Below are 27,036 nucleotides of genomic sequence, written 5' to 3'. Positions count from 1 at the left end.
AAACGTGTTCACATCACCTACAAGGTGGGGTCACTGCCAAGCCTGCCCACAGACCTCCAAACTCGCATTCTCTCTCAGCAGCTTGATCTTTATCACCAAATTATTTGAATGTGTTTAATAACCCAGCAGACTGATATCAAGAAATATAAATGTCTATATGCCTTTTTTTAAAAAAAAAACTAGAACCCTTAGTCTTCTTATCTGTGGATTTTTTATAAATTGATCAGAATTTTCCTTCACTTAATTTTACGTGGTCAAATCTTACAAGTAGTCAAAATTTACTACTAATGCAGTGGTGGTGAAATAGCCTTTGCAACACCTGGGGAATACCAACTGAGATGCTTTTATATTTCAAATTTCTTAGAAAATGTAAGAATTTTTTTTTAAAAAAAAAAAAGACAACTTTGTGGTCAAATGCCTGGGTCAAAGCTTCCCCATTCATTTTGTGACCTGTAAGTGCAATTTTCATTACAGTACATTGAAGGCCAGCAGAGCTGTTTAGAGAGCTAATACATTTAACACTTGATTTTCTTATCTAAAATCCGTGTTTATTCAGGAGCCATGATGTTGCATGCCCACAGAAAGCTGAGTGTTCTGTGGTGTCTAGGTCGAACCCCCCTAATGTAGTAAAGGCTCCGGATTTATTGACGTCGAGTCTACTGGTCCCTCTCCATTCATAACCTCAGAAAGAGATTAGAATGGTTGGGCTCCCCAGGTTTGTGTTTTGTTCTCTCTGCTCAGAGTGCTGAATAAGCAAGGCAGTGAAACCAGATTGAAGTCATTGCATTTTTATGGTGCACAGCACCCTGCCAGAGGCACGCAGGAGAATGGAAGGTATCTCTTAACACTGACCCTAATAAAAGCCCACAAAACTGTATGGGAGAGCCTGAAATCACAGCCCTCGTGCTTATGTGAGCTTGCAGGAAGTACAGAAGCGAGATGTATACTTTTGTTCCTGAGGTAACATACTCTAATGGCACAGCTCTCCATGAAGTTCTAACTACCACTGAGAGAAAAAAAAAAAACTAACATCCCGAGGGCTTTCTCACACCACCCACACCTGGAGCTGCAGGACCAGCTGAAGAGGGCTGCCCACACGAGACAGAAAGCATGGCAGCCTGGGACAGCCTCCATAACTGGGGTCTCCCCAACAGGCTCAGGAAGGAGCCCACAGAGGGCAGCCTGGGTGGGTGGGCCAGGGAGGGCAGAAGCAGCTCACTGAGAAGGGGACATAACAGTACACTAGGCTTTGCAGGGGCAACGCTCCAGGCTATGGCTCCAACAGAGTTCAGCCCTGGCTCTCCCGCAAGAAAGATAACTATTTCTCTGAGCTTTGGTGTCTCCAGCTGGGAATCAGGGCACCTTACAGAGTCGTCATGGGAATTTTCAGTGGTCTGTACAGATTGTGCATCAACACATGTCTATACACACCTATACACATATGTATGAAGAGTGTTTACAATGCATGCCATCATTGCTATTGCCTGCTGCTATGCCTGGTGCATCATGGTACACTTCCTTATTATATAATTAAGGATGGCATCCTGATGAGCCTGTGTTGAGGGTTGGATGCAGGACAGAGGATTCAGTCTGACCCAGGGCATTCTGTAACTGCTGCTGCCATGTTGTGACCATAGTAAGCAGGAATGAACTGAATCAGAAAAAAAAAAAAAAAAAAAACGAAAACCACTGCCATGTGTCAATCATAACACCAGAGTCTGAAGGTGCCCACTGCATCCTCCATGGAGCTGAGCTTGCAGCACACTCACTCTGGGGTTCCCTTTATAAATTCTAGATGGGTAGGAACAGTAAGGAGCAGACACCAAGCATCTAACTTTATCTGCTTACTCACAAGTCCAGGTTATGATGGCAGACATGCTTCTCATTTTGGAAGGGGCTATTTCTGGTCAGGGGAGTCTGCAATGACCAAAATGTCCCATCTGCTTTCCTGTATCTCTTCCCTGTCCCCCACCTCCCGTGTGGCTTCCTCTAACCCTCTGTTTAGACCCCACACACTGAAGCACCTCTGACAAACAGGAAGGCGCTGTGGTCACTAACGCCACCCCGGGACACGATCCTCAGGGTGTAGAGCCCCTCATCGTCCTTGTTCAGGTGGCTGAAGGACAGCGAGGCCTGGCCTTCCCCGAAGAACATCTTCGTCCACTTCGACTCTTTCAGTAGCACGTCTGAAACAGCAGCAGAGGGCAAGGTTAGCTCCTGGGGCTTCCTCATCAGCTGCTCCAAGGGGCTCCTAGATAGTGTTCAAGGTGAGTGTCAGGCTATCAAGGTCTACACCCCTCATCTGTTTTTCTGCTGGCAGCCAACACATCAGCAGAGACAGGGACAAATGCCTGAGGCCACACCTCCACCAAGGGCTCACAAATCTAGCAGTAAGGAGGCAATGTCCCCACTGGGGACACGGTGTCAGCGGTGTCCCCAGGCCTAATTCACCACAGCACTCACCATCCCGGTACCACTCAGCTCGTGGCTGCACTCTCTTCAGATCTGGAGTCACCAACAGCGTGCACTTGAGTGTGACTGTCTCGCCCTCTCTTCTGAAGGTGACCCCGAATTTCTCCAGAAACTGGACGTCAAAATGGGTGTACGGAATCACGGATGAAAGCGGCACTGTGGAGGTGGGGAGGACAGATACTGTTGGCGCGCAGCCAGCCTGTGTGCCTGGGTCTCAGCACAGCAAATACACTCAGAGCACTGTCGGCTGCCTGCTGGTTCCTGACCTGGTTATGGGGTGCATGCCCTCTGGGGTGGGGAGGAGCCTGAGGCTCTGCATTTCCCAGACTCGTGTGCTGAAGCCCTAACCACCATCATGAGGGCAGTAGACCCTTCAAAGGTGATTTGGGTTTGATGGAATCACAAGGATGGGCCCCATGATGGGGTCAGGGCCCTTACAGAGAAGGAAGAGAGACAGCTTTGTACCCAGAAGGACCAGGGAGGACCACCTATAAACCAGGGAGGACCACCTATAAACCAGGAAGCAGCACCTGTTAGAACACACTGTCAATCTGAGACATCAGGCCTGCAAACCCGGAACCACGGCCCCTTCTCAGTCACCCTCCTGGGAGACCGCCATTCTGTAGTCAGATAAGTAGCCTTCTCTGTCTTGTCATTAGGAACATGGTCACACAGGGACACAGTGCAGACCTGACTGCGCTTGCAACATAGGATTTACTGCCCACCTCAGCCCAAAGAGTGGCTTTGGGAAAGGCGTACCCACTGGTGGTATGACATCTTCCTCTTTAAGAATAAACTGTGGACTGTTCTGATCTGTGTGCCATTTCACAGCAAGTGATCTAAGCAGACCTGGAGACGTCAACTAGAGCTGGATTAAACCTCAAAGATGCACCCAGGAGAGGGTGTGCTTCGGGAGGAAGTCAACAGGCTGGGTTTAGCTGGTTGTTGCAGCACTGGTGTCGGACTCAGGGCCTGGCACATGCTAGACAAGCATCTACCCCTGAGCTATCGTCCCCAGTTCTTTGTTGAGACAAGGTTGCATTATGTAGCTCAGGCTAGCCTTCAACTTGCGATCTCCCTGCCTCTGCATCCCTAGTGTATGCCACCACATTTAAAAAGTAAATTTGAGGCCAGGCAGAGGAAATGCCTGCCTTTAATCCTAGCTCTCGGGAGGCAGAGGCAGGCAGATCTCAGTGAGTTTCAGACCAGCCTGGTCTACAGAGCTAGTTCCAGGACAGCCAGGGCTGCTCAGAGAAACAGTGTCTCAAAACAAAACAAAACAAAAGTAAATTTTAAAACCCCAAATCACCTGTGATTTAAAACACAGGCATACAGGGAAAGTTCAGAAACTGTCTGCAGAATGGAAATAGTGATTTTTTGACCTGGCAGATTAACTGAGTGTCCGGAAGTTCTTACCAACTCTATGATAGCTCCAGCCCTTTTAAAACAGCTGAAGCATGGCTGAACTGTGCACTTTAAGGGGTTAACTCTGTGCCATGTGAGCTTGACACTAATTTCAAAAGTATAAAAATTGTTAAGAAAAAGTTACAAGGTGAATACAAGTGCACTTATTGTCATTGTGATCTAAAAGTATTTTGTAACTATTATAGACCTTTCCAGTATCTGTTTAGAAAGATGAAATTTTAATAGAAGAAACCTAGAAACAGGGCAGATACTCAAAGATCAGCGTATTCAAGGTGTATGAGATGCCAGCTCCATAGACCCTCCCTGCACCAACCTTAGCCTGCCCCATGCTCCTGGGGTGGTTTAATACCAGCCAAGGGCTGGATGTGGGCCCATCTAATAAAATTCATGCATATACACCAAAATAATATAATTGGTGGTTGCTAAAGGATCTACCCTCAGGAAATGTTGTCATCAACTCTTCATGATTAGGGCGCACATGTGAATAGAATCATGACCAAGCCAGAACCCACACAGAAAGCACAATTCCTCTGGTAGAAGTATAGGACAAATTTAAACCTTGTCCCTAAGCCATGCATGAGTTCTGTTGGAAGCAGGCCCTCATCTCTGGCAGCCTTCCTCACCTGGTCTGGGTCAGCACAGCTCTTGAGCCTCCCAGGGAAAAACCAACCTGGGTCACAGGTCACATGCTTAGCTTAGGACAGGGCCACTGTAGGTCACTGTGGACAAGGAGCCTGCTGGCCGATGCATGGTGTTTAAAGGCAAGTGGAGGGGTTTTGGCACTGACAGTAGACGAGGGGCCACATCCTCCAGGGCACCACACACGAGGAAAAGGTTTGTCGGACACTGAGGCCGTGCGTGTCACTGTCCACACACACTGGCTGCATGTCCCATCTAGACCTCAGGCGGCTACTCCATATAAATGGCCTGGAGATTTTCTGGGGCATGGAGTGTCTTCACACACAAACTATGACACCATCTCTGCCCAGGAATTTGTATTTGTTCCTTTTTCCCATTCAGATACATAAAGTTTCTACAAGCAATGGTTTAGCCTGTGGCAAAAAAAAAAAAAAAACCAGTTTGCCCCCAGAGAAAATTATCATTCAATAGCCCTGGCTGGAGAAACCTAGCAAGGTATTAGCTACATAAGTTTAACCAAGATTTTACCCTGAGAAATTCATTTCTCACCTAGTGATTTGTCACTAAACATCTTTCTAGACAAAGACAGCCAGGTATACTTACATCCAATTGGGAGTCCTACGGAGTGCAATGGCTCCTCGTCTCCTCGGTACCCTGTGGGGAAATTTGGGTGAATGAGACACAGAAGGACACAGGCAAGGACAAAGACCTTCTTCCCCTACACCGGACAGACAGCAGGAACATACTTCTCACCACCACCGCAGCGTTAGTAGACACTTGTCCATAGGGGTTCGTGGCTACTGCTGAGTAAGTGGCCGTGTCCTCAAAGTTGGCCCTTGGGGAGAGAAAGCAAGTTTAAGAGATGTCCTGACGTGGTTGGCCTCCTGAACTTGAACAAAGCATTCCTGGAAAGCCAACCACGTGGCCTGGATCGCTGGTGATTTATTGGAGAATGCCAGCTCTATCTTGGAACGGAAGGCAGGGCATAGTATTAATTATAGATACAGATGCATGCCTGACCCCAAACTATGTGTGGCTTGCACTCTCAGAAAGGAAGGATAGGAGAGCTTCCAGAAATCATTTATTTCACTCTCAAGGAGAATTCATCAGGTCTGTCTGGCCCTATTTCTCAGCCTAGTTGAATCTGTTGTTTCATCTAGTCACGGGGAAGGCTTCTGGAATCTTGGTACATAGCAGAACGTCCTGCTGGGCCAATAAAGAAGCATGTTTGGGAGAGTCTTATGCCTGTTCTGTAGAGAGTGGCTGCTCTCCTCCCTAGGAGCTGATCTCTAGTTGGCTTCAGATAGCCCAGGAGCTAGCAACTGGTGCCGATTTCTATGTTGTCTTGACACCTCCTATCTGGGACTGGGACTGTCACTGTCCTGTTCTAAATGATTCTGGGATGACAGCAGGACCAGGCTGCTGAGAACTTTCCAGAGCCCCAAGTAGGAACCCGAGCTTGTATCTGAGGACTGAGCAGAAACCCACGAGCTTTCCTGAGTGTGGAGCCCTCTGCTAGTCAAGTAATGCAGACTCAGGGCCGCCTCACTTCCAGAGCATTCCTCAGCCAGGAGCTGATGCTGAGAACCACAAATAGTACAATCCCTCCAAGATTGGAATGACCACACTGGCCTCATTGGGCTGGGTCCCGCCCCAATACATGGGTGTGCGTGCATCCATCCTGGGAAGACTATGAGCTTGAGATGGCAGGGGCCTAGACTCTCAGGGTGCAGGATTCTCATCTCCTGGCTTCCTTCAGAAGTGAGGCCACTTCTGTGATGGAGGAAGGTCATTGGCTAATAAAGAAACTGCCTTGGCCCAGCCTTTAGGTGAGTGGAGTAAACAGAACAAAATGCTGGGAGGAAGAGGAAGTGAGCTCAGACTCGATAGCTCTCCTCTCTGGGGCAGACGCGATGTAAGCAAGCCAGGTCAGACATGCTGAATCTTTCCCGGTAAGACTGATGCTACACAGATTATTAGAGATGGGTTGATCGGGATATGAGAATTAGCCTGTAAGGGCTAGAGCTAGTGGGCCAAGCAGTGTTTAAATGAATACAGTTTGTGTGTTGTTATTTTGGGGTAAAGCTAGCCGGTGGCGGGAGCTGGGTGGCGGAACGTAGCCCGCAGCTCCCACAACACTTCTGTGGTGGTGAACCCCACCCCACCCCTTAATCTTCCCTAAAAACTGTGATGAGAGAGAACCAGGCGGCTTTATGTCCTCTGATTTATGCTATATGCAGGTACTCCACTAGGTTTCCGTGGGGGTCCCACTCTCATCCTCTCTCCTGTGTGTGTATACGTATGTGCTCATGTGTATGCATGTGTAGGTACATGTGTCTGCATGCACACGAAAGCCAGAGGTCATCTTCTGGAGTTGTGCCTTGGTATCTGCTCGCCATGACTTTTTGAAGCAGGGTTTCCAATTGGCCCGGAGCTCAGACCACACTAGGCTAACTGCTAGACAGCCCAGGTTTCCACCTGTTTGTGTACCAACGGCACTGAGATCGCGCCCATGCCCGTTGCCCAGCTCTCAGGTCTGCACGCTTGCACGACAAGCCCCTACTGACTGTGCCATGTTCCCAGCCCCACAGTCCCCAGCTACTGGCTTACACAACATCGCCAGTGGATCCTGGAAAACATCGTGGGAGAATTTGACACTTGGAAAGCTCAGAAAACAAGCTCCAGAGGGCTCCAAAAGTTGCATTCCTGCTGTTTCCCTAACTGGGGGCACTGGGTAATGTCTTAGTCTTGGGGAAGAAATAGCACAAGCTCACTTATAAGAAATAAAAACTTTGCCCAAGTCTCACTTTAAAATGCCTTCAGCAAGCATTCCCAGAGACATAGCCCATTCCTGCAAGTTTTCGATCACCTGACTTTCTTCTCTGGCACTTTCAGAGCTGAAAATATTTTCTTTGACCAAAGATATAATATCTCTAGGAAAGGGGAGAGAATTTTCAGAGCCCTATGCTATCCGCCAACGCCCTTCTTTTCTCTTGGGAGTTCCAACCCACTTCTGCTGTGTCAGACATGACATCTTGCCCCTTTAAATGCCGCTTCTCCCAGAGGTCAACATAGCCCCATCCATCTGGACATTCACACAGAACGTCATGTTCCGTTCACCTGGGAGGTGTGAACACCAGCTGCCACCTGTCAGCACAGTGCAGTGCTGGCCTGCTTCGATGAGGAAGCAATCAGCTCCGCAGTTAGAAATTCTGCAGGCAGCCCTACCTCAGTGCAGAAGAACAGGGTACAAGATCAAGTGCCACGGCGTGGATGCTTGCTCCACCAACACCCGCCTACCTCCACCATCACTGGCATTGCAAAATGGGAAAAATGACAGCCTGATGACTATTGGCATGGCTGGGGATCCTGAACAGGTGATGAAAAGAGGCAAAGTCTGTGCAGTGACTGCCTGACCAACATGGAGCCCAACCGGGACCACATAGTGGCCCAGACAAAGTTTGGAAGTAGGAGCAGGACACCCAAAGGAACCAGCCAGTGGAGAGCATGTGGAAGCCTGGGCAGGACTTCCAGGAGGAGCCCAGAGGACAAAGACTGCCCTTGGCCTAGCAGAACACCTGGTCCTCAGAGCTGAGAAGGAGATTAACACTTAGGCCATAAAGAGTCCTCAGGGGAGTGTGGACACACATGGTACCCGGGTGTCCAGTCCACTGCAGAGACCTCACCATCTCCAGTTCCAGCAACAGCCCTTCATGTGGATATAACAGTTTCCAAACTGAGTTTCCTTTGTGGCAGTGCAAATCTCTTCAATTTTTAAATCCAGAATAAATGTATGTGCTCAGATGTATCACACCCTATTTGCACAACTAAGAACAGTGTTTAGAACTCTTTAGTATGTCATTTATATAGTATATAATTTGTCTGGGCCTAGACCTCAGTAAAGATTCTACCACCTCTATTTAATCGAGTAACGTCCTTTAAACTCAAGGTAAAACTTGTTTCTGTTTGTAACTGTTCTTCTTGGCAAGTCAGGGCTGTTCTCAATAGTGGTCGGTCAGAATAACCGCAGAGAACACGGCTGCCAAGGCTGTAATGCTCCGCCACGGTGCCTTGGTACCTCGCACTTCCTCAATCAGCTCACAATCCTCATCTATAGATGTAATCCCTCCCCAAAGGTACCCATATTTTAAATTCCTAAAATGCTTTCTAAGGGTGGCTTTGATGACCAAAATGAAGCAATGTATTTGAAAAACTTTTACACTTTTATAAATAGATTATAAATATGAATATCAAGTTTATCATCATCAGTTATAATGCATTAGCTCAATCATTGAGTCCAAAAAGAGTCCTCCCACTCTCTCCTGTACGAAGTTTTCTTTCTGTGCCCAAAGTCCCTCCAAACATCAGGGCCTTCCAATCCCCTGAACCGTTTCTGAGTAAGGAAGAACTGACATGGTACAGAAGGGGAACAAAGCTTGTCACAGAACAGACCGCAGGAGAGAGGAAAGAAGCGCTGCCCTGATCCGGCCTCAGGCCACCTCCCTGGAACTCCCAGCTTTCTCCGCACTGTCTCAGACATACAGATGGGACAGCGCCACCTAACGCATTAGCACTGATTAGCTCCTCCGTTCACCCATTAGCACTTGGAGCACAAGGGCCTGGAGTTAGAAGGTCTGATGGGAGAAGCACTTCTTCCTCTGCAATAACTACTGCTTAGGAAAGCCGGCCCGGGAGGCAGCCGGGCTCAGGAGAAAGCCCGGCTCAGGAGACAGCCGGACCAGGAGGCAACTGGCCCGGGGGGGGGGGGGCAGGCTCCAGAGCTTTCTTCCCGCCGGATAGGAAACCTATGACCTGCTCAAATATGACAGCTGTTCCCCAGAATCGGGTGCACCCAGGTGACTGCTGGGTAGGCAGGGTGCAGGTTACAATTTATAGTATCTTCCTTCATCTTGTCCATTATACTCTTTGGTGGTTTTGGTCCCTACAAAACTCTGAAACAGGGATAAGGATATAAATAATAAGCGAGCAATCATCCTTGTATGGAAGTGAGCCCTGGAATATTCCACCACTACTGAATGTAGTAGAGCTGTAGGAAGCGGTTCCTAATGGGACGCAGGGTGGTTCTGGGAACTCTACCAAACCCTGATTTCAGCCAAGTCTAACTTGGAGACAGTGAACTATGACCCCATCCCCACTAGTCCCAGGGGACCTTCCCTCCCTTCTGCTCCTTCAGACCCAAAGGGAACGTTCAGCAAACTTAGAGTCTAATTCTAGCCTTTGCTTCATGCTGAGAGAACTCTGCAGGGTTTTACTTTCTGTTTGGACCGATTCCCAGAACAGGAAGGTTTTCTTTTGGTCTCAATTTTTACTTGCATGGGACCTCTTCTGCCTCTCGAAATCTCAGTGTAAAAGCGTCTCAACACAACTTCCTATGGGAACTAAATGCAATTGTATCTTCGCTAAAGATGAATGGACATCGTAAATGGATTCCTCGTTGGTAGACAACACTCGGGGTCCTTAAACGGTAAGCGATGTAGAAATCAGACTTAGCACTTAACTCTTAGCTCAGAGCTTAAATACCAAAGTCAAAGAATGAATCAGAAGAGAATTGTAGTCATGAAAATGTTCCGCAAAGCGGGGATGACGGCGGTGCCACTAATAAGAAATGAGAACGGGCTGTTCTAAGTGCCCCTCAGAATAAGAGAGCAGTAAAAAGCCTTTGGGAATAAAAAGGAGGCTCTCATTATGGGTGGCCAGAGGAAAACGCACAAGTATAACAAGTTAAAGTTCAAATAGAGTAGTGCCGAGGAGCCTGTTCGCTTTTAAGTGTCTGAAGAATCCAACTACAGGAGCCAAAGAATATTCATAGGAGCAAATGTCATCTCAGAATGCAAGGAAAAGCTCATTCCACAGCCAGATAGAGAGACAGGCAAGGCATTCCACACCCTGGAGACGCCCCGGATCAGATGATCTGTAGCTCAGCACTTTGGAATGAACAGCTGAGCGAAGCTATAATTTGTGGGGTTTCCCATTGCTCTTTTCTTGAAGAACATGAAATTCTCTTGATCTGCTAAGACAACCCCCCAGCAGGGAGGGAAAAGAAAGAAAGACAGAGACAGAGATAGACAGAAGAGATGCATTGGTCTTAGTAAGTCAAGAGACTCATGTTTCTGGATCATTCCATCATGACCTACCAGGGCCAACTGACTTAGATCCTTCTGGGTGTTTCTTCACTGCTGAAAGCTGATATTATTCTGGGTGTAAATCTTGAATGCTGCCAACATTGGGTAGGGGTGTGACTATTTCCACACTTGATAAAGAGAAAACACTTCTTGATGAAAAGCTGTTAATTCAAAACAACCTAGGCAGGCCTGCCGGTCAGAACACACTCTGCCCAGGGATGTACTGCCAGGTTCCCTGACATCAAAGTCTTCCTGAGAAAACTGGCATTGGCTTACTGCCCACTGATCCTTTTTGCTGTCCAGAGAATGGCCCTGCTCTGGAGACCTGCCTCTGATTGCTGCTTTGGATCCCTGCTCACCCACTGGCTTCTCCCTACACTGCATGCTTCCACCAGGAGCACCTGAATCTACCTGCTGCATAGGTAGACTGGATCCCTCTGGATCCCTTTAGATACCCCGGATCCCTCTAGATCCCTCCGGATACCCCTGGATCCCTTTCTTCAGTCCCCCTGCTCCCTCCCTGTTCCACAGTGGCTTCTTAATTCTTGAGTTGCAGCAAGAGGATGATGACGTTGGTCCCCTTGGGCCCCTCCCACCCCAAGTCAAGAAGGATCCTGTCCACTTGCTTCAACTTCTAAACAAAGCCAGCATCCTACCCGCCCTGTGGTTTCCCTGGTCCACAGGCCTCCCGTCCTCCTCCCCCCTCTAGCCCCAGCGCCTGTGAACCATGAGACACCGCTGGAGATCCTTCACCCAAACATCACTTCCCACCTAGCAGCTTCTCACCTTGGACACTCAAGCTGCATCTTCCCAAGCCAGTTGGCCCTGGTCCTCCTTTTGCTATATCTGCCACCCTAAGCCCAGTCCTCCCCCCTCAACTACTTGTTATTCACCTATTCTGAATAAGGGACACCTTCTGGATACCTAGCATGGTACCTGGCACTCAGTGGGCTATCAATGGATGACTGAAGAAACCAACCAGCTCTGAGGCCAGGAGGTAAAGCTTATGGGGTGCAGGGCTTCCAGCTTAGTAGAGACTGCATAGCTGTGGAGGAGTGACATTTGTACACTGCAGGCTTGAGGGAGGGGCCCACAGCCCTGCAGGGCACAGGGACTGCACTACCCTGTCCTCTGGCCACCAAGATGAGCCCAGAGAAGGGACTGTCTCTCCCACAAAGAGAAACGAGTCACAAGAAGCAGATGGAAAGAAGAAGAAAAGCTGGGAAGCAGAAAGGAGAAAGCCCACCTCAGCTGCATGGCCAGGGTCTGACAGAAAGGCTTCCAGTCCAAACAGGCTCCTCCTGGAGCAGGACCTCAAGGATAAAACCCTTCACTTCAACCCCTTCCTCCATTCTACTGAAGGCCCTCATCCGTCTCCATCAGGGACCAGCCTAAACTCATCAAGATTCCCGCTAGGTGGGGTTATCCAGAACCCCTTCCCAGAAGCCTCCAGCTGCCACTTTCTGTCTGTGGACCCCACCCTGTCCTTGGTTCTGGTGTCCTTCTCCAGATCTGCCTGTCCACCGCGGCTATCATTGCATGGGTCTCCATTGCCATCGGAATCATGGCTCCTTCAACAAAACCCAACACATAAAACATTTTCATTAAAATGTTTTAAAAAGAACATATTTTTATTCTGTGCCAACATCGAGGCACAGGCAGAATAAGCCTGCCTGTATGCACCTGTGTGTCTGAGTGTAGTATGTGTGTGTCATCACGTGACTCTTCCAGTCACGCCTGAGATTACAGACGCACTTAAGTGTCAGTCGGTTGGGCTGGCCTAGACACCCCAGGCTCTGTCTCAGCCTCCTGAGGGCCGGATTGAGGACTTTATCGCCTCTCCCAGCCAGCTTCCGCTGTCTTTGGAGTTTGCCCTCAATCATGAGATGAGACCCCAGCACACACTGGCTGTAGCCCCTCACCTGTTGATCTCCAGGGTGTGCACGCCATACCTGCTCTCAATCCGGTACTTCCCCGGCTCACCTGCCTGGCAGATCAGACTGCCATCTTTGTACCTGGTTGGGGGGAAATATTCACTTTAGTGTAACAGCGGACATACTTCTGCAGTTTTATCCCAACCTCCTTTGTGCTCTGAGAAACATCTGCTCCTCTCTCCCCTGCCCATTAATGCAAAACACTCTGGAGTTGTCTTTCAAGAAGAGGTAGGAATTGTAACATTCAAACAGACAGAACCCCATATACCCGCCTGAACCTCTTATGAATTCAGAAATTATCATTCCATTTAAAAAGAAACACAGGTGATGCTAGCCAGGTCCCAGCCTGTCCCATCGGGCCACACTGCAGCTAGAACACACAAAGAGAAAGTCACAGAGTACATGAAGCCCTAGTCCTGGAAGTTCTGGTCCCCAGCCTGCAAAACAGAGCTCCCCACCACAGGCTGTTACAGTTGGCCAAGCCTTGGAACACTCCCTCGTCTCCTAACACTGTGGATGAGCTGAGCTACAAGGTTGCTAGACTCCTGTGAGAGATCTCAAGGGGATTTACACGGCAATCTGCGATTTCCGCAGCAGGAGAACAAGGAGGGTCTGCAGACCTTAAAGATTTAACTCGAATTTAAAAACTACTATCTATATCTACAGCTTCCCTCCATGAATCCTCCTGTAATTAAAGCAGATACATGGGCTCTCTGGACAGGGTCAACAATGAAGCCAGTACACTGACAACAAACATACATTCCTATTCTGAGAGCTAACCCTTCAACAAAATGTTCTAAGAGAGTCACCAGGGCAGTGTCCCTAACATTTGAATGATTGAGCATTAACTAGATAGGCATTTTGAATGTTGCGCATGCGTTTTCCTCAGAGACTTCCATAGGTCTACAGGACAGGCTCTGAGGCGTGTATGCCTTTCTCACACACAGTTCTCAGAGGAAAGTAGCCCTGTGTGGGGTCGCTCACCATTGCACGACGGGTGTGGGGAATCCTTGCACAGTGAAACAGAGCTTCACGGACATCCGCTCCCAGATGGTGTGGGACCTGAGCTTCACCAGGATCTCAGGGGCTCTGCTCATCCGGTCTTCGAATGAGTGTCTCTCCCAGGCTAGCTTGTCGTCCACCTGCCAGGAAGAAGCAAGGATGGTCAGGGTGGGCGTGACAAGAGTATGCCCCTAGCAGTGAAGCATTAAACCACCAGCATGCATGCAAACTCTCCTTCTCTGCGCCCCAAGGAGCTGGGAGGTCCTCCTACCATCTGCTCCAGAGAGTACTTGTCCAGCTTGTCACGAGCTAGTGACCGTGCCAGGTGGACATTCTCCTCCAGCTGGGCCAGCTCACTGAGGAAACGCTGTCTCTTAGCTTCTCCATAAGAAGCCTCTAAGGAGCGATACCTAGGAGAGCCCAGAAACTCTGTTAGTCATAGGACATGTGACAAGACTCTGTGGCACTGACAGACTAGACTGATCCTCACGGGCTACCCATCCCTTGGTGTGAAGGGGAAAAAGAAAAGAAGACAGTGGAGGGAAACAAAGCAACCTTTTCTACTTAGTTTTGCCTCTTGCTTTTCAGAATGCATTAAGGGCACACAGGAAGTTACAAAGGACAGCAGGTGTGTGGTTTATTAATATAGATATGCACAGGACACATCTCTTGCTTTCTTGACATGAGAGACCGGACTAATATACTTGGCCACTCCTCAGAGTCCTTCAAGAGCATGTATGTATATATGGGTGCTTGGAAGGGTCCCTGCATGTAGAGGGTGAGGGTTCATAAACAATGAAGAAATACCAGTCTTAATCCTGGGAAGTCAGAGTCAGCCCTTTCTACCAAAGCAAAGGACCAATATGTACCAGACTGGACTAAGGCCTGCAAGGAATGATAAGAACTTTGATAACAATTAGGGCTGGTTGAGAGTGGTAGCACATACTGAAAGACCGAGACTCTCATCAGGGCTCAGCGGGGCCCACTCATCCTCTGCAGCTTCCCTGCAATGCAATGGTTTCAGCTCCCTGGACCCCGGCATCACACACTTGCCACCCAGTCCACTTATGGAGGAAGCAGTGATCTCAAGACCTGACATGGCGAAGATACCCACATGACTGATAAGAGTAGAATATGATTCCACGGGGGACAGTGGGGTGAATAGAGGACTGGCCAACCCCACACCTGCAACCCTGTACCTACCACGAGGACTGATGTTGACCTGAGGCTAAGAGGTGTCATCGTAACTCAAACCCAGACTCAAAGTGAGAGAACCCAGTGCAAAGGGTCTGTGTGTCATGAAGATTTCCATCCACTGAGACTGTCCCCAAACTGGGTGGGATTCATAACCAACATACCAACCATTCCAGTTAATGATGTCCACTTTCCTCACCCGACAGTGGGGACACCGAGGGACATTTATCACGTTCAAAGGCACACTGATATATAATGGATGGCCACACAGCAGCATGGCTCAAATGCCCAATGTATAGTACCCAAACTTAAATATAATCAGAAGATATCTTTCCAAAAATAAACATTTAAAACTTCAGAGTGTTTATGTCCCATGTAGCCCAGGTTGACATGAAAGTCACTATAGAGCCCAAGATGACTTGAATTTCTGATCCTCTTGCTTCTACATCCCAGTTACTGGGCATTTGGTCATGTACCATACATGGTTTATGTGGGACTCGGAATGGTATTCAGAGCACCACAGATGCTAAGCAGGCACTCTCCCCACCGACCTACATCCCCACTCAACACAGCTTATACTCTGAAGTTATTCTTTAACATCAGAAGCCCTCACTTTATAATAAAATTAATTTATACAATATTCATAGTACAATATACCTAAAGCATTGATAAGCTAATTTGTTTTTAAGAAAAAGATGAATAACATTCATACTTATAAGTCCACATATATGGTATTCTTCAGCCCTGTCCTTTGAATGAACTATTAAGGTATAACACATTATGTAAACGAAGTCCTTAAGTCCTTAAACTTAAGTTTAAATCCTGTGGGTCCTTAAACAGTGTCCACTTATGATTCCATGGAGAGCTGTTATCTTACTGCAAGACCTGAACTTTATCATGTCACTGTTTGACTACTCCTCTCAGATGAAGTTCTTTGTAAGTACTACTAAATTTGGTATATTTTATTCTTTGTTGTTGGTGGTGGTAGTTTGGTTTTGGCTTTTTGAGACAGGGTTTCAGGGTTTCTCTGTAGCTTTGAAGCCTGTCCTGGAACTAGTTCTTGTAGACCTGGCTGGCCTCGAACTCAGAGATTCGCCTGCCTCTGCCTCCCGAATGCTGGGATTAAAGGTGTGTGCCATCACCACCCGGCTGCATTTTATTCATTAAATATACATTTTAACTAACTAAACGGGAGTGTGAGGATTACTACAAGTATGCTTAAAAATAATCATAACTTTGACATGGCTGAGAATTCCTTGTCCCTGGATGTAAAAGAATTTAACATGCCAGGAATCTAAAAACACCAGGAATCTTGCTTCCACCTTGCTTGTGTTACAGCTCTACAGCGGATCGTTGTTGTTGAAGAACTGTACTTTGCAAACGATTAAAAAGGAGACTGTCCGCTGAGCTTCCCACCGCTAGTCCATAGGATCTCCGGGAACTGGAGGGCGGTACAGGTGTTTGTGAGCCGCCTGGGAATCAAACTCAGCTCTCCTGCAAGAACAGCAAGAGTCAACTACTGAGCCGTCCCTCCAGACCTACCCGTGTTTTTCTTGAAAGACTAATGCACGGCCGCCAGCTGTTGCCCCATCACTTGGATTTTGTAACTGTAGGATTGACATTCTGGCCGGTCCTTCTCTTTCCTATGACAGCGCACCCTCGTGAGCCAGATCCATTGACATCTAAGATACGATGATTTATGGAATCCTTCATAGCCCTTGGTGTCCACAGAGACAGCTGTTTAAACACTGGCTGCCTCCTCAGAAGATGACCTTGCTCTAAGGGACAACAACCCCGGAGGCTGTGATGGAAACTCAGCCGTGGAGCAGAGGCTCCTGATGACTTGGAAAGGCAGGGATCTGAGTGCAGAGGGTAAGCCAAACCGCATCTCAGCCCTGGACAATAATGATGGAGATGCCATTCCAATCCCTTGTGTGTTGGGACTGGCGTCAAATGGTAAAGAGCAAGTGAGTGATTGAAAGAACTCAGCTTTGGTTACAAGCAACCCGGCTTCTGCCTGCTGGACCTCCCCAGATAGTATCCCCCTGCCCTTCTCTGCCCCAGGTCACCCAGCCCACATGTGAATTGAAGGCCCGCACTTAGAAGCACGGGAGCTATGGGCTGCGGCTGAAGGAGGGCGCAAAGCAATTACCTGTTCTCCTTTTCAACTTCCTCCTCGTCTGAGGCGCTCACCCGCTTTGCACAGAGCCTGCACACACCCCCAGTGGAGCTCTGACTGGAAGCTCTCTGCGAAGAGGACCTCTCTGTAAGAGACCTCTCAGATGACGACTGGGTGGTTGCTCGCCTGAACAAACAGTAAAAACGATTAGGGTGTACTGGAAATCACTAACACTTATGCTAACACACACAGTTTCCTTTCTACACACCCATCCCTCCCCACAGCACACACACATGCACCCAAAGCATGCACACACAAGTCACACATATGTACATGTATGCCCATAAGTAGTCCATACAGATGCACCTGGGCATACATCATGCATGTGTACGCATGCATACCGCATACAGAGGCACATACATATACCAATAAATACTACACAAACATAAGCAGGAACATGCATGGTCATGGACACACACATCCCCAGACATCTATACTAGTGCAGGCACACATATATATTGATATATACATATACAATCACAAGCACACATATGCATGAGTACACCTAAACCCAAGCCTGCATATTTGCATGTGGTACTCTCCCTCGGTCTGCAAACCACCTCTGAGAAACACCCCCCGCCAAGCTCCCTAGAGTTGGTCCCCTTCTCTGCCAGCCATTCCTGAACCATCCTTTTTGTTTTTCAGTCAAGATGCTCCGTGTAGATGTTGGTGTGTGAGGGGCTGAAGGTGGTGTGCCTGTGTTTGTGTTTGTGTGTGTGTGTGATGTGTTTATGCGTATAGTATGTGTGTATGTGGTGTGGTGTGTGTGTATGGTGGGTGTCTGTGTTTGTGTTTGTGTGTGATGTGTTCATGTGTATGGTGTGTGTGTGTATGTGTATGGTATGTGCCTGTGTTCATGTTTGTGTGTGATGTGTTGATGTGTATGGTGTGTGTGTATGGTATGTGTCTGTGTTAACGTATGTGTGATGTGTTCACATGTACGGTTTATGGGTGGTGTGTGTGTGTGTGTGTGAGATGTGGTGTGTGTGTGCCTGTTATGTGTGTGCATATGTGTATGCGGTGTGTGTGTATGTATGTATGTGGTATGTCTGTGTTTGTGCCTATGTGTATGAGTGTGTGTGTGTGTAGTGTGTATGTGTGTCTATGGTGTGTACCTGTGTTCATTTTTGTGTGTAATATGTTCATGTGTATAGTGTGTGTGTATGTGGTGTGTGTGTGTGTAGCATGTGAATGTGTGTTTGTGCCTATATGTGTGCATATGTATGTGTGGTGTGTGTGGTGTGTCTGTGTTTGTGTGTGTGTGTCTGTGTGTCTGTGTGTGTGTAAGGCATAATCTCTGTTGAGATGGGCTGCAAATGTTTGGCTTTGTTTATAACGAGGGATGGCAACTAAATGAACGCCACCAGCACTTCTAAATATAGGGTGCTGGTGACATGGGGCAGGAACCTGCAGCAGGAACAGGCCAGACTCAGAGGTCCCTTCCTGCTCACCGCCCTCTAATCAGCCCATTGAAGCTGTAGATAGGCCGGCTGCCACTCCAACAGTGCCAGGGAGGCACGAGCCGCAAGCTGGAGGAGACCTCGTCCTTCAGGAGCTGGGCCAGAGATGAAGGAGGATGAGGGGTCTAGATTCTGGCTGCACTGGGCAAGGGGGATGGATGCTCAGGTGCTGCACCTGGACTGCTGAGGTAGCAGAGCTGTGGTCAGAACAGACTTCATTTCCATCTTTGCTCTGCCCCCTATGAACCCTGCCAATGCTCTTCCCACTGCTTTCCTCCTTGTCCCATATTGTGGGTGATTCTTAAAGTCAGTGGGCTTGTACTGAGTAACCGTGGGCATCTCCACCAGGGTCAGCCCACAGGCCCTGCAGGATACAAAACTCCATGCAGCCAAGCCATGCAACCCAGGCAAACGTTAGTCTTCCAAAGGGATGTGTATATCAGGGATGCAGTCTTCCTGCTTTCAGACATCCCTCAAACCCTTTCACCTCCAGATCTCAGGGAATTACACTGTTTCTAGCCAGAAGACATCAGAGCTATGCATTCAGCATTCAGGAAGCCTAGCCAGGACCTGTCTACTTACTTTTTGGATGCATACTGGTCCAGGAGGTACCTGGTTTGAATGTTTCGATATGACTGGTCAAAGTGCTTGTGTCTTTTCTGATAGAAAGGGACTGCCACCAGGGACATTCTGAGTTCTCCTAAGAGAGAAAAGAGCATAAGTCAGGACCTGTGGTGTCTGCTTTACCTTCTACATCATTCCAAGGGAGAGGGGAGCAGCTGGGGAAATGGCTCTGTGAAAAGGTGCTTGCTATGCAAGCAGGAAACCATGCAAAGGATCCCCAGCACCCACGGGAAGACTCGGTCCTACATGCCTTGAACTCTAGGGCTGGAGGTGGCAGAGTGGAGAAAGGAGGGGTCCAGGAGCTCACTGGCCTAGAAGTCCAGAGATCAGTGATCTCTGGGTTCAGTGAGAGACCTGTCTCATAGTAAGGTGGAGAACAATTGAGAAGGACACCTGACCATTGATTCATTGATTTCTGTCCCCACCTACACACATACACACACACACACACACACAGAGAGAGAGAGAGAGAGAGAGAGAGAGAGAGAGAGAGAGAGAGAGAGAGAGAGAACAGGTACGCATAGACAGACAGGCATACACACAGACACAGATAGACACAGACAGACACATACAGACACAGAAATGCACAGACAGACAGACATATTCAAGGATAGACACAGAGAGAGACATGCACAGACACACAGAGAAAAAGTAAGCTGTAGCAGATACACACAGACACACACACAAACATGACAGACACATACAAGCACAGAAGCACACACAGAGAGACATGCACAGAGAAAGAGAGGCACAGACAGACACACATAGACACAAAGACCGATATCATACAGAGAGAGAGACATAGACATACACACACACTCACACATACACACACACACCAGAAAGGCTATACTGATCCAAAAAGGGGGATGGGGAGGATTGCACAGATAGAAATAATCTTCAGATATAATCACGAAGTCCACAGAGTCCTCTGAAACCCAGTTTTAATTTTTGTAGGCTTCCATGAAAATCAGAAAATGCGCCTTTAACTTCTTTCTTAACGTCAGTTATAGACTGCCTACTGTGCTTGAAGCAATGCACAAAGCAGTGCAAGTAAAGGCGATAAAAATAATTTAAACAGATTAGGGGAGTAAACAAATGCTTGACATGACAGGAGCCAGAGGCCACACAGAGATAGAGCGTCCTGCAAAAGAGGAGAGAGGGCAGCCAGCGAGGCTCCCGGCAGGGCACATGTGGGAAGGGTCCTGGGGGGTGACTAGGCCAACAGACAGGGGTCAGGTGGCAAGGAGAGTTCTGAAGTGTGAAGATGGAAACATGGCGTACAGCAGGGCATTACTTTGGAAAGGCTGTAGCCACTCCAGAAACTTCCCATGGCTGACCCAGGGGTCTCCGGAAATTACTAAACCCCCAATGTCTCCAAGAGTCAACTGAAGTCATGAGCCCTGGGCTTCTGCATCCGAGGCAGATACAAAAAAGGACAAACCAAGACAGCAGTGAAACCCCAGGGTGTGAAAAAGTGAGCAAGTCTTGGTGGAATTCTCCTGAGAGATCAATGAGAGATTTTGGAGCATTGCTGGAATTATATGTCTTCATCTAGTGCACAGATTCACCCCAAGTAAATAAAATTCACACCTGGCCTCTTTGGTCATCTCTACACAGTCACTCAGAGACAGCTCTCCTCCATCTCTGTGAGCCTCGGTTTCCCAGGCCTGAGCTCTGAGTCTGCTCTGTTTAGAGCCCACAGCACAGCCCCGAGACTGCCACTCAGATGAAATGACCGGAGTGGGCTCAGCATGGAAACCTGAGGTCTCAGAGAAGAGACTGCCCTCATTCCAGTCCTCCTCATCTATAGTACAAATTTCCCCACATCGCACAATTTACACTGTGATCAATTCCAGTTACGACCATGGGATTGCAGAATCACAGAGCTGAGAAAGATGCTGGGGAGCATCCAAACTCAGCCAGCCCATCCCCCACCCCCAAGGTCGATAAACTTCTGGCTTGGGGCCCCTTATGCTTTGATACACTAGCATATTTCAGTAACCTCTTCTCAAAAAAATCAACAAGTCAACCAAGCATCTCCCAGAGGCTTTCACAGAGTGTGCCACCATCCACTGGTTACAAATGTGTAAAAAGACATTGTGCCCTAAGGGCCACACAGAACCAACCCAGCTAGCCTTCAAGGAGAACTCAGAGGTCAGGTGCCAGGCTCCCTGGGGCCAAAGCCTGCCTCCAGCTCTGTGGTGCAGTCTTGGGGCTTATTCCTAATCTCTCCAGCTCTGATATTCCACACTGAATCTATGTAACAGCTGGCACTGTGTATGGTACAGAGTGCCAAACAGCAGACTCCATGGCTGTCTCTGTCAAGGGTCATTGTGAACCGAACCGTGAAGACAGGAAGAGGTACCCCTAAAAGACCCTCTCACTTTAACATGGGGGCACCTTGACTGTATCTCAGCAGGGTGATCCCCAAGAACGATCTGCTGCCCACGACTGCATGTGCCGTCTCCAGAGGCGTGCATACATGGCGACTAAAGATAGCCTTCCATTGCAGAGATAACCACCCTCAAGCTAGCTTACTCCCTAGGCTGCTTCCCTAATCCATCTGCCCTGATGGCTTATAATTCTTCATCAGAAACATAGAATATTACATCATTCTATATGTTCACTTACATATGTGTTCATGCTACGTTAAATTCCAAACTGTCTTTTACAAAAAGAACTCCAAACACATGCCCCAGTAGCACCGTCCACAAAAGAGGGCCAAGCACACTCCACTAGACACATGCTTCTGTGTGGAACGTAAGATGACAAGGGTCCCTATATCTCAATGGCCTTCTTCCCCTTGACTAGTCTGAATGTCCCACTCAATGCTACAGGCACAGATAGCGACCGCACGCAGCACGGTATATCTCTGACGCTACCTCACCTGCTGTCCAGAGGGCCTGGAAGTCTTCAAACACTTCATGTGTGAGGAGTACACACTTTGTAGTGATCAGCCAGGCACCACCTGCCTTAAGTGGTCACGCTTCCTGGGCCCCTCGCTCCGACACACAGACCCACTGCAGACACGTCCCCTGGGTGCCTCTGACAAGGGCAACAGCACTTTAGCACACTTATCCCTACACTTTGTCCCCCTGATGCCATCAAAGGCGGGAATCAAGGGCTCTCTGAGAGCAGGCACTCCCCACCATACACCTATGTCAAACTGCAGCCTCTGGGGACAACTGACGTGTGACCCCCAACGCCGACTCCAAGACTGCTGAATTCTAGGAAGGAAGCACCTTAGAGTTCACGGCTCAGGGACAATGCCAGCTGAATCAGTGCACCTGAGCGCTGTGCCTGGGACCCTTGGCTCCACCTGTCTCCTAAGACTGTTACCAGTCTCATGGCCAGCAAGACATATCACATGAAAGGGGAGGCCTCATGAAACCCAGGTCCAATGTACACTGCCATTGCTGTCTCCTTAGAACTTCTTGCTTCAGAACTGCCCTGAGGAGGCTGGGTTCTCAACCCCATCTCTGTTGAAGCATATTCCTATGGCCCAGACTGGAAACTGAGTATAAAGTGCATGGAGATGAAAGAGCCCTCGGGGAGCCCACCCAGATTCACACCGCTGCTGTCCTCCTTCAGAAATCCTTGCAGTGGCCCCACACATACCCAAAAAGATGAGGAGCACCTCTTCTCCAAAGGGCAGGTTCTGCTGATCCCCTGGAGTTCAGGAGCAGAGAGACTTTGGTTCTGTGAACTCCAAGGCCTGAACCCTCACAGTGTCAGGCTACTGTGTGGTCTACACTATAAAATCAGGGGACTGAACTAATGCCAGGAATATTCCCCTAAATACCCCTTGCCTCCAGGAGTGTATGTCCGTGGCTGTACGTAACTCACACCAGAGACCGTGCCAACCAGTAAGGCTGAACCCTCTCAGATGAACACGCCCTGCCTGAAGGACTGGGGCATTCCAGCAGAGCCAAGACACCAGCTGCTCCTCTGACCACTCCCAGACACTTTCCACCTCAGCCCAGCACTGGAACCACACCCGCGAGGCTCCTGACATGTTTGGGAATTATGACAGCACCATGAAACTCGAGCCTGTCCCCAGCACCAGGGCTCCGTGTTGGTGATGCATCTTGTCCGGGGCCCTCGCTGCAAGGAACAGAGGGAACAAACTCTTTTGTGTCGCTAAGCACGGTTTTAGTTTGTGAAGACGTGCCAGGTTGAAAGCATTTCCTCTTAGGCAGTTAAAGAAATTATTTATACAGCTAAAAAATGCCAAAGTTCATAGACACATGGGATGAAAATAATTCAAGGAGGAAGAGAAACAGCTAACACAGTGTAGACAAAAAACAAAAGAAAACAAACAAACAAACAAAAGCCCTGAGTTCATGAGATAAATTTTTTCCCAGCTCGTTCATATTAGGACCTATTTAAAGGGTTTTCAAAATGACTTAGGGACCCTGAGAATCAATTAAACATGGCTGGGTTCTGCAGGGCTCCTCCTTTAAAAGCCTTGGCATAAGCTACAGAAGGATCCAACTTCGTATGCACAATGCGCTCAGCTGTCTGTGAAGGCTCGCTGGCTCCCCATAAAACTTCAACAATGTTGAATTTGACACAGAAATGGTCCCAGGCAGCTCCCACTTGGACAAGCCTTACAGCAACCCACAGTGCCACCCTGCTTCAGAAAGGGAAATTAAGTCCGCAGTCATGAAAGCCTCACTGAGTTCTAGTGACAAGCTCCCCTCGCTCCCTGGTTCCTGTGAGTTTGTCACAATGTGCTGCAGATAAGACCTAACATCCTTCCAGAGCCTTCGGCCGCTTACCCTCACTTCTGCTCCAACCTTCCTTCGCAGAGCTAGAAGTGCCAGGCACTGAGCTCATGGGCACAGCATCTCCAGAGGGCACATGGAGTTGGCTTGGGCTCCAGCCCTTGGCTTCTAGGACAGGTTTTTATCTGGGGCCCCCATTTATTCACTAATCACCTCTAAGTGTCTTGGTTCCACGTGCCCTTTGCTTCCTGTTTTTAGTGCACTCAGAAAGGAAGGAATGTGGGGCGGGTGACAGAGGGCTGAGGTTCCAGCCCTCGAATGCACTCAGATGCAGCAGGAGCCCCTTTCCCTCCTGGCAGGCGCAGCTCTCTGCACACAGCTCCACATGCACAAGGCATGGCACCGGCAACCTGCAGAATCCAAACTCCAAATGTACAAGCAAAGGAAACCCAACAACCCACAACTGCCCTTTCACTGAAAAAGCCTGACCCTCCCACCCAGTCCTGCCCAAGATCTGAGCTGAATGCCCGGTGTTTCTCTGCCCTCTACCCCACAAGAATGTCTCCTTTTTCTAGTCCGCGCTCTCCTCCTCTCTTCATCTCTGATCCTTTGTAAGAACCTCAGACTTCAAATCAATCAGCAGACTCAGGAAAAGGGTAGGAAACCCAGGGGGCACATCCTACCTGGAAGGGGCGTCAGATTTATACAACAATAAGGCCCAGAACATAGGGAAATAAAGAACCACTTTGGGGGTAATGCCTAGGCGTGTAGCTCAGCTGGTAGAGAACGAGCAGCATGCCGGAAGCCCTGGGTTTGATCTCCAGCACAGCAGAAAGCCCGGTGGCACACACTTGTGATTTGAGAGCTCTGAAGCTCAGGAGACAAAAGCAAGAGGATCACAAGTTCAAGGTCACCCTTGGCTACCTCACAAGTACAAGGTCATCCTTGGCTACCTCCCAAGTTCAAGGCCAGCCTGAGACATGTGACCCTCCCCCCCCCTTTAAAAGTGAGGCGGAGAAGGAAGGGAAAGGAAGCGAAGGAAAGGGGAACAGGAGTAGGTAGGGGAAGAAGAAAAGGCAGGGGGTGGGGAAGGATCCTGGCTGAGCCTAGCAGAGTCCAAAGACAGGCACACCTTGGGTGGAATCCCTTGATTCCTATCAGGAATACCTGCAGGTAGCAATTTTCTCTGAACTTGGCCACATGTGAAAGCAAATGCAGCTGCAGCGTGCTCTGTGGTCTCCCAAAAACCACATCTGAGGAAAGGAGAAAGACTCACCCAGAGGAGAAGAGCCTGAGCAGAGAAAACGACAGGCAGAGGGTTTCCCAGACACTGGCTCCGGTCAGCAGAGCTAATTTCTCCCCGCAAAGCTCTGAGCTTCCCCTCCCATTTATGGCCAGAGGAGGTGCTATATTTAGGCACAGGGCTGCCTCTCCCAAACCCATACCTGTATCATAAATCACTGGCCTGCTCACTAGAGAGGGAGCACCAGATGCAAGGGGGCAACTCAAGCTAGGAAGTCGAAGGTGTAGGTACCACGTCCTAGGGTGTTCCACTCATTGCCCTTCTGGCTACTGCCCGGAAGAGAGAGCAGACTCTGGTGTTGCCTCTACCCAGATTCAGGCACAGGATCTGAGAGTCAGACCCAAATTCTCGGGCAAGTTTTCTCATTCACTGAAGGCTTCCGGACATGTACCATGGGGCCTCTCTACTTGAGCATCCGCAGACATGCAGGTCACCTGTTAGCCAGAGCACCTAGAGGCAAGGGTGCTATTGCTAGGGAAGGTGGCAGCTCCATGCATTTTCAGTTTGAGTGTGTGTTTGTGTGTGTGTGTGTGTATGGGTGTGTGCATGTATGCCAGTGTATGGGTGTGGGCATGCGTGCATGTGTGCATGGGTGTGTGCATGCGTGCATGCGTGTGTGTGTGTGTGTGTGTGTGTGTGTGTGTGTGTGTTGATTTAAAAACTACTCCAATCTGGCTGTGACTTTGTGGCTTTTTTTGGACAGGATCTTTTTTTAAAATATTTATTTATTTATTATGTATACAATATTCTGTCTGTGTGTATGTCTGCAGGCCAGAAGAGGGCACCAGACCTCATTCCAGATGGTTGTGAGCCACCATGTGGTTGCCAGGAATTGAACTCAGGACCTTTGGAAGAGCAGGCAATGCTCTTAACCACTGAGCCATCTCTCCAGCCCCACTTTATTAGGGGAGACTCTAACAGGAGCTACCCACCTGAGTGGGGACAGCCTGTGGGGCAAACCCAGTCTTATTTAAGGTCTCACACTGCCGCATCATCTGACCTGCGGGGATGACAGCAGGTGTCCATCTCTTCACACAGCATGTGTCCAAGTATAAATAACAGCGTGCCCCTGGCGTGGTCATCCTGCCAAGAAGAGGACTCTGGAGGGACGGCTGTCGCTTGAGGTCTCCAGCCGGTTGGCCCCGCAGAGCTCTGAACTACTGCCTTAGATTGTGGGCGGCAGCAACCACCACCTGGAAGTCTGTTGTGAGAACTACATTTGCAGATAACCTGGAGGTCTTTCAAGAAACCCATCTTCCCACACTGGCTTGAGGAACAAGCTAAGGCTCCGAAAGGCCTAAGGTAAAGATCACCGCGGCCTCATCCAGAAGCCCCTTGGATTTTTAGTCAGTGAATTGCGTACTTTTATTTTTGCGTCTTATTTTTCCTAGCACCCCAGTGGCCTACTATGTACGTCCTGGTTAGTTCTCTTTCAACTTTACACAAGCAAGAGTCATCTGGGAAGACTGGCTCTCAGCTGAGAAAATGCCTCTCTAAGATTGGCCTACGGGCAAGCTTGTGAAACATTTTCTTAATTAGTGGCTGATGTGGGAGGGATCAGCCCATTGTAGATGGCGCCACCCCTGGGCAGGAGTGTTAAAAGAGGGCTGGCTGAGCAAGTGATGGGGAACAAGCCAGTAAGCAACACCCCTCCACGGTTTCTACCTTAGTTCCTGCTCTGACTTCCTTTGATGATGAACTCTGATGGAGAACCGGGAGCTGACAAACCCTTTCCTCTCCAAGTCTTGTGTTTTATAACATGGTAATTATGCTTTATAATTTAGAAACCATAACGAAGAGAGAGATTGGTACCAGGTTGTATCGTGGGGAATTGCTGTGAAAGACTTGGAGGAGGATTGCGGAAGGGCTTTAGAACTTAGACCCAGAAAAGCCTTTCCGTGCTAAGAGCTTAATGAGATATTGGGGGGCTT

General features: G+C 48.8%; 1 protein-coding gene across 2 annotated transcripts in view; it reads right to left on the bottom strand.

Moving 5' to 3' along the window:
- Positions 1-25,166, bottom strand: part of Myom2 (myomesin 2) — a 65,502-nt gene extending 40,336 nt beyond the window's left edge. Inside the window, exons 1-10 of one of the 2 annotated variants that reach the window (XM_075986279.1) lie at positions 25,079-25,166; positions 19,031-19,148; positions 16,962-17,114; positions 13,887-14,025; positions 13,598-13,755; positions 12,602-12,694; positions 5,283-5,371; positions 5,140-5,190; positions 2,464-2,628; positions 2,025-2,186 (exon numbers count right to left, since the gene is read on the bottom strand). In XM_075986279.1, the coding sequence (XP_075842394.1) occupies positions 2,025-2,186; positions 2,464-2,628; positions 5,140-5,190; positions 5,283-5,371; positions 12,602-12,694; positions 13,598-13,755; positions 13,887-14,025; positions 16,962-17,114; positions 19,031-19,137 (1,117 nt within the window). In that variant the 5' untranslated portion in view covers positions 19,138-19,148; positions 25,079-25,166. Of the gene's footprint in view, positions 1-2,024; positions 2,187-2,463; positions 2,629-5,139; positions 5,191-5,282; positions 5,372-12,601; positions 12,695-13,597; positions 13,756-13,886; positions 14,026-16,961; positions 17,115-19,030; positions 19,149-22,693; positions 22,828-25,078 lie in introns of those variants that run through there. The other variant, XM_075986280.1, reaches the window with a different exon arrangement.
- Positions 25,167-27,036: the final 1,870 nt, after the last annotated feature.

This window comes from Microtus pennsylvanicus, chromosome 9, assembly GCF_037038515.1.
Source record: "Microtus pennsylvanicus isolate mMicPen1 chromosome 9, mMicPen1.hap1, whole genome shotgun sequence".
NCBI lineage: Eukaryota > Metazoa > Chordata > Mammalia > Rodentia > Cricetidae > Microtus > Microtus pennsylvanicus.
Note: the sequence above shows the minus strand (reverse complement) of the source record. Positions and strands in the feature narration are given on the sequence as shown.